We start from the raw sequence: 21,357 nt of genomic DNA, 5'->3' as shown, positions 1-21,357 counted from the left end.
AAAAAGAAAAAGAAAAAGAAAAAGAAAAAGAAAAAGAAAAAGAAAAAGAAAAAGAAAAAGAAAAAGAAAAAGAAAAAGAAAAAGAAAAAGAAAAAGAAAAAGAAAGAAAAAGAAAAAGAAAAAGAAAAAGAAAAAGAAAAAGAAAAAGAAAAAAAGAAAAAGAAAAAGAAAAAGAAAAAGAAAAAGAAAAAGAAAAAGAAAAAGAAAAAGAAAAAGAAAAAGAAAAAGAAAAAGAAAAAGAAAAAGAAAGAAAAAGAAAAAGAAAAAGAAAAAGAAAAAGAAAAAGAAAAAGAAAAAGAAAAAGAAAAAGAAAAAGAAAAAGAAAAAGAAAAAGAAAAAGAAAAAGAAAAAGAAAAAGAAAAAGAAAAAGAAAAAGAAAAAGAAAAAGAAAAAGAGAAAGAAAAAGAGAAAGAGAAAGCGAAAGAAAAAGAAAAAGAAAAAGAGAAAGAAAAAGAGAAAGACCAGAACAAAAAGGTAACAAGCTAAATGCTTAAGATACAAATTAAGATACAAAAAAAAAATAAAATAGAAAAGAGGGCTAGTCAGCAGCAGCTGGGTTCTTCCAAGATGAAGGGAAGAAACAGTTTATACCTATGGATACTGCCACTTCTTATTTCTTTGCCATAGGGACTTGTGCTCTCACATGCTCTAGATGGGATGTGTGAGCCAGAAATGGTTCACACTTCAAAAAACTTCAGAGTCTTTAAAATATAAGGATATAAATTTTACCATAGCTGTTTGCAGGATTTGGTCCAAAGTCTTCAGTTTAGTCATTCCAAAGTGAACATCAGAAAAAGGCAAATAACTCTGTGTGCACGTGTGTTCATGTGTACTGGGGGAGGGTGGGGGGGGGGAGTATTAGCCAAGCATGCTCATAACTTGCTTTCTGCTTTTCACAAGATCACATTATTTTTCCTTGTCTGTTTCATTCTGGTTCTCATGGACAACTGGTATGATTCCTCAGTGTTTTATCTTCTCAAGCCATGAACCCATACTTAAAAATACAGTCAAAGCTAAGTGGGGCTGTTACATTTTATCTTCAAATAGTCCATTAATGTATTTTTATTAAATGCTATGCATTATGGAAACTGCTTTTCACCTAATTTAACTGTTAGGCATAAAACAACAAAGAAATCACTTTCAAAGGTACAGTGACAGAACCAGGAACTGAATATAGGTGAGATTAGCCTTCTGAAAATTCTGTATCTACACTGATACCCCAAATATTGTTGATTAAATACCTTGTTACTGTTTTTAATTTTGTTTGTTTGTTTGTTTAAATAGACACATGCTAAAGGAGCCAGGCTAGAGGCAGAGAAAAAATAAGTCACTAGTAAAAAGTTAAGTCACTATGCTCAAATGTTAAAACACATGAAATTTGAACTGAACAAGGTGAGCCTGGTTTTGACATCTCCATTTCAGGTAAGCAGTGCCTTATTGCACAAGTGGTTCCACTGCTTCCTAAGAAAGGCACTACTAAAATAAATATCAGATTCTGTCTCTAAACAACAATTTCCTTTCCTGTATTAATAGATGAAAACTGAAATGCCAATTTCCGCAACCTTTGTTTAGGTATAGTTCTAAGCATTTGGATGTGTAGATTTGGATAGTCAAGTTTGCATGGAGACATCAGTGCCTGTTGCTATATGCACAAAAGGTAAAATTGAAATTTAATTTTACAAAATTGTGTATACAAAAAGAATAACTTCAAAGATATATCAGTCAGCTACCTTTCAGCAAAAACAAACAAACAGAAAAGGCATAAAATTATTATAAAGCGTGCAGTGCAAACCTTGAGTTTGTTTATTTTATAACGGTCAACATTATTTGCCATGTAACCAGGTCAGAATTAATACTCCAAGGACAACACAAAACATACATCCAACATTGTATTCTTTACACCACCCACAGAGAGTCCATCCACTAAAAAAGTCCCACATTTTCCTCCAAACAAAATGCAGTATCATTCATTTTTTTATGGATTCATTATAAATTGTTCACTGACACAAACAACAAGCTGCTGATAGCAACAAAAGGCCAGGACACTAGGAAAGAAGGTTAGTTTCTAAACATGCGGAAGTTTGTTGAAAATATAACATTTAAGGACTCTTCCCTTCCCTGTATTTGATTCTTAGCTATATTGCGTTCTTCACGTTGTCTCAGACAATTATGTATTAACAAGTACTTGAACCGCTTTTCCAAATCCTTTTCTCTTTTTTCAAAGAGGGTATTTATTTGGTAAATTACATCCACACATTTCAAAGGGAACAGAAACTCATCTCGTAATTTGTACCCATTATGTACCAGCTCATTCAGCATGCCAGGTGAAGTCTGGGCTCTCTGTATAGCCTGGGTAGCAGGGCTGTACGCCAGGATGGCCTGCAGACTAGTAGGGAAAGGCATCAGGGATGCAGTAGCTCACATATACCTGGTCCACAGACACTGGGGATGAGATGGGTATGAGTGCTCAGTGATTATTCTTCCCACCTACCCCAGAAAACACCATCTTGAAGCAGGACAGAAAAAAAGAGCAGAAACCTGGCACAAAGAACTTCCTTTAGTGAGTGTGTGGTCTTCACTGACATGACAAAACTGACTTGGGGATCTCATGATGAAAATTGGCTTCATTAGAGAATCCCAATGTGCAAATGATCCCTGGCTTGTGGCCTGGCTTTGGGAGATGTAATAAATAGTGCACAGAGTCTATTCCAATGAAAACAAATAGCAATAAAGAAAAGATCTTAAAAAAGATGCAATTTTAAAATGAAACATACTTTATCATGGAGTTCTCACAACCTACTATTCATTCTTTTTCAAGTAAAGGACAATGCTTACAGGAAGGGAACTGCTTTGTGACCTCGGCTGACATACATTCATTGAGGCCCCATTTCAGACACATATACAAGCATATGCTTAACATTAAATATGTGAATAGATCCCTATTGATGTCAAGGATACGAGATGTTTAATGTTGGGTAGGTGCTTATACACCTTGCTGAATCAGGACTCATTTTCTGACAGTGACTGAATAGTTCTTGAACTAAAAAATTAAGCCTGGTTTCCTATTGCTTTGTGCCTCTGGTGTCCATTAAGATTAGAACTCCTCTGATCTACATTTTTATGAATTGTCTCCCTCTCTCTCCAGTATAGTTTCTTTGGTGCCTCATAAGTGGAAAGTGCTGTCTTTCCATCAGTGTAGGAGCTACCAGTGCTTCCGTCTCCGCTACCTGACCACATACACAAAACTTGTAGAGGCTTCATACTTTTGCAGAACCTTTCTTCCTGTCTCTTGAAAAAAAAAACTGAGAATTATTATATACATCATTGGCATACTTTTGTATGGTGCAAAGGCTGCTGAGATTGCAGCACAATGGTCTTGTATGAACTAAGTGTAAACACTCAGTGGAGGTGAATGTGAGTACATTGGTGAGGGACTTATAGTCTGAGAGTACTATGATGTAAAGCAGTGTTGCAACAGGGGGAAACCTTACAGACACATATCCGACGTCTGGTGTGACTAATATTAGAAATGCATGCTATGTTAGTAAAGTTATTATTCAGGCATGGAAGTATATGTATACTTTCATCTTGGATTTGCAGTTTGAAGCACTTCTGAAGCACCTCTGAAGCACCTCAGACTGGTTTGACATTTAAATTCTGACAAGTACTTCAAAGCCCATAAAACTTTCTATTGCATTGACATATTTATCTTGCTCCAAACAAATCTTTACATTGATATAACAAGCAGTTCCATGCTAATGTACTATATATTCATTAATCTTTTTGATACTACAGTTTACTACTCTCCAAAAACATAAAAACTTGAAAACAAATGTGTTGTTATTGTCGTTGTTGTTGCTGTTGTTGTTGTTTTTAATTTCTGTGACTCCAGTAAAAGTTTAAAGCTCAAGTGCCACATTGTTTCCACACCCAAGAAGAATTGTTGAATTAACCCAAAGAAAGAGCTAACTCTTCAATACAGCTGAACTATTCCAACTATCAGAATAAACAACTCCCCATTTAAATATTATTATAGGACAGTATTAGTACTATTAGTACTACATACAATAATACTGCACTATAACACAGCAATAAGATTAGAAAACTGAAACACGTGCAAGGCTACAGGGCTGTTCACCTCAAAACACTTTAAGTACCAGGCTCAGAAAATATACAAAAGTAGGCATTATGAGAAATACTCTTCCAAGAGACATCCTAAGTGTGTCATACAAAATGAAGTTACTAGCTGTATTTGACTTGAGGATCATAGGCTACTCAAGCCTGCAAATGAAGGCTGGAAGTGACCAGTACAGAGACAATATGCACATCACAAGTACGAACCACTGTATCTCTTGACCACACCACCTCTGCTGGTCCCAAAACATTCTCACATTCTTTAACACCCAGGTTCCCAGTACCCTTATGACAAGCACAATTGTGTTAGCAACCTGCTACAAACATTATTAATTCCTCATCATTTTTTATACTTTATTCTACCCCACACTCCTTCTCTGATGAAACATCTCTCTGCTTGTAGCTGTGGCAGAAAATGGATATCATGGGTCTCTCATAAGTGATATATCCACTACCTCACATCTATTTGAGCCTAAAAATTGGGGAGAGGAGCTCTGTTTTCCATCCTGTGGCATTCTTTGAAACAGTCCTATCAAGAGAAAACCAGGTTACATATGAGAAGTGACTGAATTAGTACCAGTAAAATTATTTAATATATTATTTAATATTCAGGAACATACTACAGCAGAATAGCCAATTCTTGCACTATTGTTAAAAAACGCTTGATATTGCAGGATGTATTGCTTACACAACATTGCCTGTTTCCTAGAGTTCTTGTGTTGATTTTTCTTTCTATCAAAAGGAGTTCCTTTCTCACTGTTTTTTATTGTAGGTTTCAAAATAGTGAAGAAGGAGCTTGGAAACATGAACCTAATATTCTCCAGTGAAAAATAGAAAGAAATAGAAATAGAAATAGAAAAATAAATTTTATTAAGTCTAATATATTAAATCAATCCCACAGTTTTTAGAATCTTAATTTAAAAACTCAAGATGTTTGAGGTTAGTAATACTATACTGATACTTATTGAAAATGTGCTTACCTTCTATGGTGACTATCATTTTCTGAAGCCATTATGCACCAAGGATTCACTCAAGTATTTACTTAGCTAGCTGAACAGAGAAAGCAGAACAGGCATTGTCCTAGCTATTTCCATATATTCTGAAATCCATCAATTGATTTATTTATTTAGTAATGAGAAACCTGGTGCAATATAAGCCAAGTTGCAAGCAACCTGATGAACAGGTTGATTTCCTTTATCCCAGTTTGTCAGCACCATGTGTCAATTTGGACATGAGTTAAAGACATCCAGTATCCAGACTTCACAGATAAAAATGTAATGATGTTAACTCTATTACCAGATCCACATCACTGGGCAAGCTATACAGCTACTCTTAAAAACTCAGCAAGCCGACATACACAGGGACAGCAGTCTTAAAATTCTACCCATTCTGCAAGTCATTTCCTGCTCTGCAGGATGACAGACATATTTCTACACACTTTCTAGAAGAAGGAATGTAAGACTTCAGGGTCCAACTCTGACCTTCTAAAGCCGATGCAAGATTCATCATGGATTTTAAGCAAGACTGGATATAAGCAGACATATTTTTCCCCTACTATAAAAGGAAAAATATGAAACAAATTCTTCCTCTTACATTTGCTAAAAAGACTATTTAAAATACTATTTACCAAAACTACTGTCCAGTGGTGGTGATATTTTAGAATTTGACTAAAGAACAATACTAATTACACATTCTATTTCATTAGAGGATCTCAAAGCACTTCATAAACATTAATTAACAACATCTAAGTATTAATTGGGATGATTAGAACATTTTGTAAAAGCCGTGGGGGAGGACAGAAATCAAGCTGAAGCACAAAGGACTCGTGCAGCAAGTTAATATATTAGAGCCAGTAGAATACTATGTTTCCTGCCTTTGAGTTAAGTATTCAGAATTCTAGGACATGGTACGAAATGACAACCAAATCATGGAATATTTTTCAGCACAGGAAAGAAAAGTAAATTTCTTAATTAAAATATAAGAGTTCATCTTCATTAGATTCAAAATGTACATGGATAAGTAAAAGGATAAGTCTGTACATGGATAAGTCTGTCTGTGCTCTTACTGCCTAGAAGGCAACAGTAAGTGCTAACGACATTTACCACTCCTAATAAGAGTCGCTCACACTTCACTGTTATTCCATGTTATTGCTCAGGACAGGCACTAGCACCTCATGGAAAGATCAGTGCTGCAAAGGAAAAAGTCCCCTCGAGATCCCTTGGACTTCAAGAAAAGCAGTAAATCAATTGATGCTGGACAGATGACAAGTTTGATTCTCTGAGGCCCTCCCTGATTCCTAAGTGTCTGTGGACCTAAATTTCATGACTGCCTGAAGCCAGTGCTGACACACAGACAATCAAAACCACCCCTAAACTTCGACCAAGAGGTGTCTGAACTGGGAAAAGTCTTAAATCCATTAAAGTGTCACGGTCTGGACTCTGTACTTTCTAACTGAGTTAATCTCTGCTGATGCGTAACCGAATGTGTAATATCATGACCTTATCATCTCCAGAACCATGATTTGAATTCAACCCAAGATCCTCGGTGGACAGGACAGACTAAAAAACCTGGAAGTTCTAATTTTTGAGCTGTATTTTGTAAGAATGATATTGATTACTTGGATTCCTGGCCCAACTCCCTCCCTCCCTCCCTCCTTCTCTCCCTCCACCCAACCTTCCAACACACACACATATTTCCCTTCAATCAACAGCTTCGTATCCTTTTGTATTCTTTATTTTATAACATTTCACTGCGTTGATTACAAGAAAATTGAGATGGACAGTAACCCCAAAATCCTGTCCTTAACTTCATGATTATATTTCTTTGATATAGTGCAGGATATGTTCTGAGGAAAGATTCAACATGGCATTGACTGCAAGAAAAGTGATTCTCCAGCCTGTGAGGAAAAGCCCCTCACCCACAGTGAATCATTACGAAAAAACAGAGACTTTTGTCACATACGCACAAACACATACACATGCATACACACGATCTATTACTACCAAAAATAAACATATAGCATTTAGCTAAGTGTATATACATAAACATGTATTTCACTGAAAACCTTCTGTGATCATAAACAGTTAACACAAATTCAAACACACTCTGAAGTAAGAAAGCTGGAAATAGTTTCCTCCTTGGCTTACCTGCCAAGACCCAAGTTCAGGGCTCTGTTTCTCCTGTGACGCTTGATGGCATCACTCACACCTAAAACAGCCCAGGGAGTGAACTATTCCTCCCACCTCCTCCATCCCCACTCTGCTTTAGGTATTTTTTCATCAACTATCAGAAGAGAAACACAGGACCATGAACTCAAGCCTTGGCAGGTGAAGAGCTTTTCAGCTCCATTTTGAAAAGAAAGCACACATGGTCCTGGCATATGCCTGACAGACTTTCAGAAACAGCCATTTCCACATGCTGCATCCAAGTAGCTGTGCCCAGCTGTGTAAAACTACGTCAGAGGAGTGGGATCACTCCTTCTCAGCCCAGTACAGTAAACAGTAAGCATTACAGGTAGGAGAAACACAGCTATACAAAAGTCAATTTCTCCCTCTCTCTCTCTCTATCTCTCTCTCCCTCTCTGGTCTTCGTAGCCAGAAATGCTTGCTATTAAAAAGACCATGCGTTTCTGAGCCATGTGAAGCACTATGGTTATAAAGGCTGACTATTTCATAGTTGTCATTAAGAACTAGCATTGTGTACACTGCTGTTGATCACCAGGGGTTATAGAGCCCTCTGCTTCATTACCCGTGCAAGATGCAAGATACAGAGCAGCAATAACACAGCTCTCCAGCCACACATATTTTGGAAATCCAAATGATCTTTGCATGTTACTGAGACATCTGTTGTGATGTAACTTGTCCTGGTGGCATTCAAAACAGCCATTAAACTCTTTGGCCTTTACTTTTGTTCTTTCCCAGTTCAAGTGCTAACAGTCACAATAAATAGAGTCATGTAGCACTAGAGTGATTGGTAGTGTTACTATTAGAGGTAAGTAATCAAAAGCAGCAGGGAGATGTTAGGCAAGTTAGTGCATATACAGAGTAAATCTGAAAGCACTTCAAACTGTAGAAAAAGTGACACTGCTTTGCTTGTATACAACAATGCTTCCCTGTGGTGCAGCAATTCCAGTGCTCTGGCTCCTATCTCCCTCTTCAGCCCTTAAAGGTTTATCTGAGCTTTTTTTCTTCCCGATTTAGAGTAGAGATAGGATAGTCACTCCTGGCTTAGTACAACTGAGATGAATACAAAAGAGCAAGGAGCACAGCAGAGAATCTGTTTCACAGAAGTGTAGGGGAGTCATGCTAAACTAACTCACATGGGAGAGGAGAAACTCTTCCAGATGATCACAGCCGCAAATATTAGCATGCAGTGATGCTGTGAGAGGAATGGAAAACTCAGGAGAAGGACACATCATCTAACAGATCCTTTTCATCTCTTTGTGAAACTGAGGTGAGACTGAAGGAGGGAAGATAAGGAAAAAAAAAAGGCAAGCAGGGGGGAATGGGAGGAAAAAATAGCAGAAGTTGGAGTGGAAAGAGAGGGAGGATGAAACATATGGGCACAAAGAACAAGAAATGTACAGGACACATACTAAAGAGACCCAGGTTTAAATCCTATCAGTACTGAGAGATTGGATAAATGTAAACTAACTTTGAGCCTTGGTTGCTCAGAAAAATTATGTTGGAACAAAAGAACATACGTCAGCATTACCAATAATGACAATGGGAAAAAATATAAAAATTCATCTAAAAAAGCTGAAAAAAATACCAAATAAAGTTGTAAAACAAGGGTGACTCTTTATTCTCTTTATTATCAAGTAGTTATATGTGGGTGGCAGTTATGGGAAATACAAGCTTGCATGTGAACAACTTTTTTTCTCCTTTTTATTTTAATATAGACTTTAACAAATAAACTTCTTAGCCTTTCTAATATTGGTTTTGCTATCCAAAAAAAAAAAAAAGGGGGGGGGGGCATAATACTTACAAAAACATGGAAAGACAAAGTAAGTAACTGCTTCTTAAAATGCTTAAAAATTCTCCAGTGGTCACAACTAAACAAATGCAAGGTATTAATTAAGAGATTGAAAAACAGACCAATAAGTAATGAAAAGAGATGTCAACTAAACAAATGCACAACCTTCACAGAATCACAGAATCATCTAGGTTGGAAGAGACCTTCAAGATCACCTAGTCCAACCTCAGCCCTAACACTAACAAATCCTCCACTAAACCATATCACTTAGCTCTATATCTAAATGTCTTTTAAAGACATCCAGGGAAGGTGACTCAACCACTTCCCTGGGCAGCCCATTCCAATGCCTAACAACCCTTTCAGTAAAGAAGTTCTTCCTAACATCCAACCTAAACCTCCCCTGGCACAACTTCAGCCCATTCCCCCTCATCCTGTCACCAGGCAAATGGGAGAATAGACCAACCTCCACCTTGCTACAACCTCCTTTAAGGTACCCGTAGAGTGCGATAAGGTCTCCCCTGAGCCTCCTCTTCTCCAGGCTAAACAACCCCAGCTCCCTCAGCCGCTCCTCGTAAGACTTGTTCTCCAGACTCCTCACCAGCTTCGTTGCCCTTCTCTGGACTCTCTCGAGCACCTCCATGTCCTTCTTGTAGTGAGGGGCCCAAAACTAAACACAGTACTCGAGGTGCGGCCTCACCAGAGCTGAGTACAGGGGGACAATCACCTTCCTAGACCTCCTGGCCACACTGCTTCTTATACAAGACAGGATGCTGTTGGCCTTCTTGGCCACCTGAGCACACTACTGGCTCATATTCATCTGACTATCAACCAATACTCCCAGGTCCTTCTCGGCCAGGCAGCTTTCTAACCACTCATCTCCTAGCCTGTAGCGCTGCTTGGGGTTGTTGTGCCCCAAGTGTAGGACCCAGCACCTGGCCTTGTTGAACTTCATACAGTTGACCTCAGCCCATAAGTCCAGCTTATCCAGATCCTCCTGCAGAGCCTTCCTTCCCTCGAGCAGATTGACACACGCACCCAACTTGGTGTCTTCTGCAAAGATACTAAAGCCATTTTTATTATATTAATGGTGCATAATTGTCATCAAACCTTTGCTGGGTGGCAAGGGTAAACATTATTTTTTCACCTATATCATAATTTTATTGTCATTTTTTCTTTATTTTCTCTATCACATATAATGTAGCCTACAACCAATTTATAGGTGTTCTTGTTGTGAAAGAAAAAAGCAGTAAATCAGCTGATGGCTCCTGGGAAAAAACGCCTGACAGAAATTTCACATGACTTGTGATTACAGATAGTAGTCTACATTGAACTGAAAGTATGATATCATCTCTACAGTGACCTGACACCACCTTTGAAAGCTGATACCTCAGATATGCTGTTTGTTTTCTTTTCTTTTCTAATATTCCTTAAGCTTAAGCAACAGAGGCTATTTGACAAGCTGTTTAATTAAATAGCCCTTGCATGAGGGCTCTGTAGCAAAACTTCAGACATCTATTCTGAAGAAGAGGAGGCTCAGGGGAGACCTTATGGCTCTCTACAAGTACTTGTAGGTACTTGGAAGGAAGATATGGGGAGCTGGGGGTCAGCCTCTTCTCACAGATAACTGGTGATAGGACTAGAGGGAATGACCTCAAGTTGCGCCAGGGGAGGCTTAGTTTGGAAATTTGGAGAAATTTCTTCTCAGAAAGAGTAGTCAGGCATTGGGACGGATTGCCCAGTAAAATGGCGGAGTCACTGTCCCTTGGGGAGTTCAAGGAAAGGTTGGACTTGGTGCCTAGGGACATGTTTTAGTGGGTGACGTTGGTAGTAGGGTGATGGTTGGACCAGGTGATCTTCAAGGTCTTTTCCAACCTTAATGATTCTGTGATTCTATCTTAAAGGCAGACAAATGAGTACAGACAAGAAGGCTAAGACAAAGTCTTAAAAAGAGGCCAGTTATCAACAGAACCCATACTTTTCTGAAATCCTCTGCAGACAAGCCAATAGTGGGCAATATTTAATTGTAAGAACAGTAAAACTATTTTCACCTGTGCATGTGGTTAATATCTCACTTGCGTAGAAGGAGGATGTGCTAGGGGATTACTCAGAGAAAGAACAAAAGAAACGGAGAACAGTATTATTAAAGATGTATTCTTTGGTCTCTCCCCAGATCTCTTGACCTAACATGGGTGTTAGAAGGGGGTGCATGAATTATCTACTCTGGATAAAATAGAAGAGTAAATGAAAACTATCCACTCCTCCACCAGAAACTACATTTTACAACAGTCAGAGAAATTGTAATTAAAATGTAACACCAATTTATGGGAGCATGTAATTTGACTATGCATATAATCAACATTTCTTCAAAAATCCCCAAACTGAAGTATCTAAGCTGCACTATGTATTTCACAGTTTGCAAGAGTTTGTATTATTTAATTGGATACTGTGCTTTGAAAAAAAAAAAAGGCTATTTTTTCCTTCTGAGAGTTTACTCTTGTCAGCTGACTTCAGTGACTTGTTCTTGCTCAACAGTTGTTTTAGCCCTGCACAGCCAAATCACCAATGGGAGGATAAACCACACTCCATTTTGGCTGTCATGTGAAGAGTTAACTAAATTCTTAAAGTAGTGATTGTGCTGATGATGTGTGGGCAAGCCTAAGTCAGCAGTGGCAGAGTATGTCATTAATTTCAGTATTTTTGTTTTTGTTTGTTTTTAAAATTACCAGACTTGGTGGTGAAGCCACAGAGGCAAGTAAAGCATCATATTCCCATTTCTAGTCTCCTCGAAGCAGAAAGTGATGTTTAATCACTTCAAAATTCATCAGTTTTCAGCATCAATGTTGCCATTGAGACGACCTTCAGCTACGATTAGGATTTCTCCATGCACTGTCCAGCAAACAGACTTTTTAAGGTGAATCACCTTTTGGGCCAATACCATACCTGTAAGTTTCCAGCTGTTTTCTTTCTTTCTCTTTCTCCCTTCCTTTCTTCCTTCCTTCCTTCCTTCCTTCCTTCCTTCCTTCCTTCCTTCCTCCCTCCCTCCCTCCCTTCCTTCCTTCCTTCCTTCCTTCCTTCCTTCCTTCCCTCCTTCTTTCCTTCCTTCCTTCCTTCCTTCCTTCCTTTCTTTCTTTCTTTCTTTCTCTCTCTCTCTCTCTCGTTCTCTCGTTCTCTCTCTCTCTCTCTTTCTCTCTCTCTCTCTCCTTCTCCTTCTCCTTCTCCTTCTCCTTCTCCTTCTCCTTCTCCTTCTCCTTCTCCTTCTCCTTCTCCTTCTCCTTCTCCTTCTCCTTCTCCTTCTCCTTCTCCTTCTCCTTCTCCTTCTCCTTCTCCTTCTCCTTCTTTCTCTTTCTCTTTGTCTCTCTCTCTTTTTTTCTTTCTTTGTGTGTGCGTGTTTTAATTTGGGGGGAGGAGAGAAGGATTTTTTTTAATTTCTCATGGCAGTGAGCAGCACCAGAAAGTCTGGAAACAAAGATAATGCCTGTGAGCTACTATCTACAATCTACTTTTTTCAAGGGGATGACAGTAAGAGTGAGAATTTTCTGCATCAAACTGGCCACTTAAATATTCTGTACCTCTGCTTCCTTATTTGTACTGCAAAGATAATATTTGTTTTCCTCCTTCACAATACGGCAATACAACTATTTTGATCATGTAACACTTGAAAAAGTGTTGAGTTGTTACTTAAAATAAAACATTGAATCAATATTTCCAAAGAGTTGGTTTTTGGCCTCTAAGTAGTGGTCACATGTCCTGTTGTCTGCAGCTAGATTGGTGTAAAAGCTGAATGCCCCAGCTGTTCATTGCTAGTGGCACAATTGTTCTCTAGTCCTTACGGCTCAGAATAACCAGATTTACTTGCACATGCTTAGCAGAAGGCTTTTTCTAACCTGCCTTGTTTAGGCTAAGGAGTGATTACATATGCAGTTACATTAGCAAATGGGGGGTGTGTGGGGGTGTGTGTGGGGGTGGGGGGTGTGTGTGGGGGTGGGGTGTGTGTGTGGGTGGGTGTGTATTCCCCAGTGGGGGAGCAGAGGAAAACAGCTGGCAGAGTTATATCTTCACTCAGCTCAGCTGGAACCAAACCAGAGCTGGAGACTTGCTCACAGTTGAGCTGCTCTTTACAGCAAAAGTAACCTCACTGAAATCAATAGAGTTACTAATCACATCTCTTTGAGTAGCAGGTGCTGAATCTGACCCAAAGCAGCTACTGTTGTTGATAGAATAATTTTCTGTCATGTAAAGACAGTTGTTGTGTTGGCTGTTCCCAGAGAGAAAACCTACAGGCTCAGTAATAGGTCCACAATGAATATAGCAGCTTCCTTCCTCAATATAGGTAATGGATAAACAAGAGTAGAAACTGAAGTGGTCTACAAGCCCAGAGAGCAGACACAGTCCAGAAAGATTCCCCGTGAAGCTTGTTTTCCAGGGGGACCACTTCTACAAGTGAGACAATTTTTCATCCACCAAAATATTAATCCTGTGACTTATCTGACAAGTCTGCTGACCAAATTGTCACTCACTGACATTTCAGAGATAGGTACTTGTTCACCAGAAATTAGGTTTACGGCACACAATCCAGAGAAAATTTGCCAGGTCTTAATGCCTTTCAGCCATTACTGGCAAGATTGTGACTGTCCAAATGTGAAAGGCAGTGTATCATATTACTTCTGCTGGCTTCTGGGTTTCTTCACTTCCTGCAGTCCATTAATGAATTCACTGAATGAAGCGATAAATACTCAATTTTTTGCTGCCCAAACTGCTTTTTAGTTTTCTATTTAGAAACATTATTACTCAAAATGAGGGTGTTGCAAATAATCCCACCCACCTTCCAGTGCTAATACACAATTAGAGAGGCATTGGTTTTCTTTTGTTTCTCTGAATTTTCTAGAGTGGAGCAAACTGTGAGGTTTTCTCAAAAGTTACTGAGAGCAGATATCTTTTCTGGTGGGAAGAAAGGTTTCATTATGGTTCTTGGACAGAAAAAAATGTCTGGCAATACTAAAATAATTGATTTTTCAGTGGGTATATCTAACCTAAGATTATTTATTTTGCTATTTGAAGCTTTCGGCTCTCTCATAGGAGGCTAATACAATTTCTTTGGAAACTTTCTTTGTATGTGTGTGTGTAAAAGCTGAATTTGAAAACCTCCTAAAAATTCTGTGAAGTGTTCCAGTTTTATAATGATGAGCCTCATAGAACACCTTTTTCTTGAAGGAGACATTACCTGTAGTTTTCATAAGTGTGTACTCTGAGAGTGATACCACCCATTTCCTTCCTAATTTCCCTGCATGCTGCTCTTCTCTGTTTTATCAGATATTTCAACAGAGTTACTTTCTAAAGCAGCATTCTCTCTTATCAGATGTTTGGTTATTTTCCTGAGATTCCTTTTACTGCATGCTTTACTGAGTAGTTTCCCTTTCTTCACCAAATGCTGAGCTTCCTAGCTTTATTGCAAACAAAATGCTTTTTTGCCCAGAGAAGTTGTGGAGTCTCCATCCCTGGAGATCTTCAAAAGCAGCCTGGACATGGTCTTGGGCAAGAAGCTCTAGGTATTCCTGCTTGATTGGGGTGGACTAGATAACCTCCAACCTCAACCACTTCTGTGATTCTGTGAAATTAGACAGGAGGTATAGGAGGTCTTCATTTGCCAAATAACACAATCCACAGCAAGGCACTAACCAAGTCAATATGTGGTAAGACTAACAGCTGACTTTAACTTCCATTGATAATTGTTCTTCTTTTACTGACATAATATTCAATTCATTGCTGTTGAATGTTGTGATGGTAAAATTCATGCCTTCAGGGCTACAGTGAGTTTTAGCCAGATAAACTGAACTCTGGCCTAATGGCGTATTATAGACTTTTACACTGCTCAGATGCATAGGTCACAATCTGACTGTATAAACCTCTCTGTAATTATATTACCAGCCATTCTTGCATGTATTAAGATTATTCAAACAGATAATTAAAAAAAATATCAATATAGGACCGATTCGATAATCTTTAAAGCAAGAAAACTACTGATGTCAGTCTTGTCTATAAGACATGCTAAATTCTGCACTTGTAATATGTTATGCCTAATCACTTGCTGCACTTACTAAACAGCAGTTTTCTAATATTATGTCTCGGAAATGATGCTTTTTTCTTTTTTTCTTTTTTTTTTTTCCCCCCACACATGGATTCCTTTGCAAATCATTTCACCCCTCTTGGTCAGCAGCATTCAGAATCCAGGAATCTAAAACATGATGCAATATGCACATAGTCCAATAAGAATACTTATTTCTATACATATCTATCACATATGTATAAAAATTATACATTATATCTAATATCCATGTATACATATCCATGCATATATATTGTACAACCACCTATAGTTATCTATTTATACCTGTACAAATATCATGTATATATACTTATGTATAAGTTCTATTCCAGAAACAGAAAGAAAAAAATGTTTTATATGTAGTATATAAATGTATAACATTTAGCCTTTGCAAAATAGATGCTGATGCCTGAGAGATTCTTAAAACACTTAAAGAAATCAATGTTTGTATATATCTTAATAAGAATAACAGGATCTCACTACCATAATAGCGGCCTTTCTATTGCTCTTCTCTAGGAATGTTCTACAATTCAAAACACTTTTCTGAAAAAAATGACTATAGAACATTTAAGAAAATATTCCAGACCAAGGAATATGAATGTTTCCACATAATGAGGTAAAGCTAATTTACTTCTTTCACACAAAGGAAAGAAAATTGAAGAGGAATTAAAAAATACAGTCAGAATTCCTCAGCGATGGAATAAAGATTCCCATATTTTCTGTATAATGTCATGCAAACTATCATTGTTTAATAAAGTAAAGACATAAATCAGTAGAATTTTTAAAGATTTCAGACATGCCTGCTTCAACAACTGGATGACTTCTAGAAGATGCAGAGCTCCCACAAAGTCAGTAGCAATTAAGAGTACTCAGAAATATTTAGTATTGGATTCTCAATCAGAAACAGTCTTGTGAAATGTAATAATTCACTTATGATCACAACAGATAATGTTATTTTTCAGATAAGCAACTATATGTATTCCTGGCCATATTCTTAAAGCAAGCTTGGCCATCTTTTGTTTACTTATTTGGAGTTTTGTTTGCTTACCTTACTTCAACCAGCCCATCTGTAAAACTTTATTTAATAAAGCTACCATTTAAAAATGGCCATATAAACAGGACTTTCTTGTTGATACCTTACATTATAAGGATACCTGCCAACAAAACCATGATCACCATCCCCATTTCACCTACCTCATATTTGGCATCATGCTAAAGAAGGAAAGAAAAGCTGAAAGAACTGCTGATTAGGATCTCACTTTCTTAAGTTGAACTGTAGCCCTTGAAAACATGCCAGTTGCCTTAGATGACCAAGTCAGGCTTGCTGTTAGCTAGCCTCAGTATTTGCAGTATTTGAGGTATTTCCTACAATATGCATAAGCAAGTACAAATGCATACTACAGTACTAAGGAGACTGCATTTTTTCAGCTTATGTAAAAATTGAATATTTTATTTTGCCAACACCATCGTTATTCTTCAATACAGCACATTAAATATCTCAATATCTTTCTACTTTGGGTGCACAGTCAAATAGTTCTGTACCAAAAATATCACTTAATTGTGTTCGTAAACATGTTTTGCTCTATTTCCTACCTGAAGGATGTAGCCTCGAACATAGTCTCGAAGTGTCCAGCCTAAGCCATGTAGAATATGTAACACCTCCTCTTGCTTCAGTACACTGAAGAGTCGATCAAGTAGTATCTTCAGTCTCACAGGCACAGCCTGGGTACCGTACAGCATCAAGCTGCTGATGTCGAACACAACGTTGGACTGCACAATCTCCACTTGGGTTGGGTGGTAGAGGTGCTGAGTACTAAGCTTGTCCAAAGCTGAAAGAAAAGGCATTACATGTAAGAGAAAAGCTAGCAGAAAGGAAAGAAAACAATCCCAAAGAATTATCTAAACACATCAAATTTGGCAGATGCACTTATTTTCAACAGAAGTAACACCTGGATGATTCTTTACTGCTGATGCACTCTAAAACAGTTTCTTTTTCCAAGGGTCATAATTAACTTCAATTCATAGAGCAGAAGCATTCTTAGTTGAGCCCAAGAGACCATAATACTTGTAACTTCAAAAGAAATTACAGAAAATTAATGATCAGCTGAAGGCTAAGACTGAAGTTACACAGAACTGACAGGGACTGTTAAAGATTTGAGACTTACCTTGTATAGTACAAATGAAAACAGATACACCCTGAACCACAGCCTTTTAAACATGTTAAAAATCAGCCCTATAAGTTACCATGCAGTCTATAATGAATTCACTGCTACTTAAACCGGCAACTAAGTAGTACGCTTTGGTTTGTTTTATTCTTTAGTGTGAATTTCATATTATTCACAACACAAATAATTTAAAGATGAGAGGAGGGGAAGTCTGCAGGATGCAGGCAACTTTTATCCCCTTATAAAGTTAAAAGGTATGGAATTGTATATGACATCACACACCACATTTTGTATCAATGTTTATATTTAATTTCCTTTTCCATTTTATGGAGCATGTTGCAGCACCTAAGCTTCTGACTGCTTTTTTAAAATGAAACTTTCTGAGCATTTAAAATAATCTTATAGGGACTTCTCCTGTACTTTGGTTTTTTCTTGGCTTATGGTCGCTGGAGAGTTCATGTACTCCTGATAAATTGCTTTCTTACATCCAAAGCGCAAAGGCCCTTATCATTTACTCGCTGGCTTCATTCAACACATTTACTCCAAGGAATACTTTGTCAAAGAGTTCTGGTTTCCTCATACTTTATTTCTTACAACTGATTTGTCTGATCTTTCCTATTCTAGTGGTTAAGTCAACTTTGAATAACTAGCTTTAAATATTAATTTAAAATTCAAAAAAGATAAGGAATTGGCAAGCCTAGGGACTGCAGCCCTATGTCTCTCCACAGGACATTTATACTGCAGAATGTGAAGGGTGGGATTTTTCTTCTAATAGCTCTTCTTCCAAAGCACTTCAGCTATATAGGCTTCATGATGTGGGACAGATTTATTTACGAGTTCTGATGAATAGGATTTGATTGAAGTATAAACAGGTCAAATACTTTTCTACAGCTTTTTTTTTTTTTCTTGTTTGTATGCTAGTTTTTGTAACATGGTTATTTTGCTACTACTGTAACAGATGTGTCTTCAAAGTATTCAGAAAAAAACAACTAGAAAGTTAATTTTGTTACTGTGTAGATTGAGGTGTATTTGTGAGGATGTGTATGTGTAGGTACTGGGGTGATTGTTTCTTTTTACTTAACAGAAAACCCTATGCCTACAGTGAGGAAAAGCAAGTTCTTTCGCCAGAAGAGGAAAACTGACTTGCTTAACATTTCTAAGATGGCTATTTTAATTTGGCCCATGTCAGAGCAACGGCAAGATGTCTTTATGTAAAGACTATTGAGTGGATTATAAAATTAATAGCTAGAATGATGTTACAAAACTCTATGGACAATTACCCACTTCATGTAATGTGACCACTCTAAGAATAATAGCTTAAAAAGATGGAATAGAAAAATGATGGAATAGATGGAATAGATGGAATAGAAAAGAAAAAAGAAACAATAGAAAAAGTCCATCTAAGTGACTAAGCACACCGGTTGAACAACAAACAGAAATTTTTACAGGATGTCCTGTACTATTGAATTTATCTAAAACATCTGTTTTCAAGCAATATTATCTAACATCTTCTGCTTCTCAAAAGATGTACACACACACGCAAAAAAATAAGCATTAGTCCTGTGCTGGATTAATATTCCAAGTGACAGTGAAATGATGTCCAGTTTTGATTTGTGGCTTTCTTCTCCAAATTACATAATAAACAAATAAAAGAAGTACATTCTATTCTTTTAAAGTACAAGTCAGAATATGCACTGAAGTGTATAATTTACAACACAACAAAGCATATATTTTTGCATGGGCATGTCCCAGAATGTTTGCAAAATAAAGACAGTCTTCATACAACAGACAAAAAAAAAATAGTTTAATGTGTAGAGAAATTAGAAGTTCTTATGGATCAATGATTATTGAAACCCCTTGCAGATGTCAAGAGAATGCAATTTTAAACTTTAATTTGAATAATCTGTAATATAGAACTTTATATATGTATATATAAATAATATATAATAAATAATAAATAATAAAATTATATATATATATGTATATATATAAAGGAAATTGCTAAGAGTTGATAGATAGAGGTTACTTTCCACAGTACTCCTAATTAATATCTTCTCTGGTATAATCTGAATCTTTAAACTAATGACAGTGTTTTAGTTAGATTCAAGAGGCCTTTTCTATTGTTAGACACATGCTCTTTCAGGTAAGAGATAAAAATAAAGGACCTAAATTCATTACTCTTTCTGATAGGAAAAGAGTACTATCTTTAGCCTTCTTGTCAAATCTCAGACTAGACAGTTGCATTCTGTTGTACTGAATTGACCATCTAATTTAATGTAGATAAGGCATTCCTCATGACTTCCTGTCCTAAACTATTGGTTCGATTTCTATATGCTAATGATCAGTGCTGTGTTTCATAGGTGAGTACATTCAAAATTATCTGCAGCAGTGTATGATTTCATAAGTGCTTAGGAGACTTCAAGATGAAACATGCTATATATAAGAATGAGCTTTATTATACCTGAAAAAATACATAAAAAGACGTGTCCTTATTAAGAAGATATCACTGACTGAACATCATGAACTGTTCATTGTAAGTCCCTTCTGGGTGCAGCATGAGGTATTACTCATACTTAAGTTTTCAGTGGGCTCAAAACTTCACCCAGAAAAGTCTTACCATGTTTGTGACTTTTTGCTCATAACCTGTACAATTTTTGCAGAAAATTACTATGATGAGTTCAGCTAGGTGCTTCAATTGAGGCAGCTACCTTTCAACAGCCTGATTTGATTTTTAGCACTGCCCCAATAGTCTGATATTTTTTATTTTCATGTGAGCAGAAAGCTGTGCACTGATACAGGAAGGAAAGACCTGATGAAACTTAAAATCATATGCCTGCAGAATAATCTTTTTCTTTACTTTCTTTTTTTTCTTTTTGGGAACAGCCAAAAAAGTTCCTTTTATTTTACTATAACAGCTTACAGCAGAGCAGCATTTCCCTAGTGATCCCTAAATTTGAAACATTTGTTTCAGAAATTTTAACCAATAAAAGAAAAGGGGGGCAAAAAGGGTCATAAAGTAGATACAGCAGATTGCCTTCAACACACAAAAAATTATAATTGGATAAGTAGTGTAAGAATTAGTAACCTTTCATTTCTGTTTTTCTACCCAACTTTGAAGTATTGAGCATGCACCATAATCCTTAAATGATCAGTATTAATCACTGATTTTAGAAGACGCCTATCTATTTAGGATCCTTTTCAGGACCCTTCCTAGCCTCTTGCCATCACAAGGTGAAAACCTTTCTTTCTGCATTGAAGTGTTAAGCTCTTATTGTAATTTTATTGCTGCAGACGGCAATTCTGAGAAGACACAGAAGACTCAATGAGATGTTCCTTGGGGCTACATACTTATGTACCCACACATTCACACGTTGCAAGCAGTGCACGCAGTGCTTAGGTTTTCTATATGTTGCTGTAAAAATGGAAGCAGATCCCTTCCGTTTACACCTTGTTCTGGGTGCTCTGCTATCCACACTCAAATTTTTTGCAAATTGTACGCACCCAAATGACCCAAAAGATCTAGAAGGACTGAATATTCCTGTCTTAAGGGTTTCAATGCATTTTAGTTTTGTAGTTGTTGCTGGAGTTGGTGGTTTCTTTATAGTCACTCTTGGCAGCTGAAAGGAGAGTGTCTAGTTTTCTGAGTGCAGAGAAAATCCAGGTAGCAAAAGGCTAGCTCATCCAATTGCAAATTCAACTTGCCTGTGATCCCTTTTTCAGGAAGAAATAAAGATATATAGGACAGATGATACTTAGAACCATGCAACACTTCATATGACTATTGTCCCAATTATTTTAAGCACCTGAGTTAGCTACTTAAAAATAATAATAATAATAAAATAAAAAAATAGACATATATACTTATCAGCTGTGTGAACATACAAAATTGAAGAGAAAATCACATTAAAGGAGTTGCATGTCATGCACCTGCAAATGAATGCTAGGTTCTTTCTAATATTTAGATTATCCATTCTTTACTTT

The 21,357-nt window shown here is 37.1% G+C and overlaps 1 protein-coding gene across 10 annotated transcripts in view; it reads right to left on the bottom strand.

The window, feature by feature from the left end:
• Positions 1–21,357, bottom strand: part of BNC2 (basonuclin zinc finger protein 2) — a 361,236-nt gene that overhangs the window by 98,418 nt on the left and 241,461 nt on the right. For all 10 annotated transcript variants that reach the window (XM_083816002.1, XM_083816007.1, XM_083816004.1 and 7 more), the window contains one exon: positions 16,805–17,040. In XM_083816002.1, coding sequence (XP_083672128.1) covers positions 16,805–17,040 — 236 coding nt within the window. The remainder of the gene's footprint in view (positions 1–16,804; positions 17,041–21,357) is intronic.

Source organism: Anser anser, assembly GCF_964211835.1.
Source record: "Anser anser genome assembly, chromosome: Z".
Classification (NCBI taxonomy): Eukaryota; Metazoa; Chordata; class Aves; order Anseriformes; family Anatidae; genus Anser; species Anser anser.
Note: the sequence above shows the minus strand (reverse complement) of the source record. Positions and strands in the feature narration are given on the sequence as shown.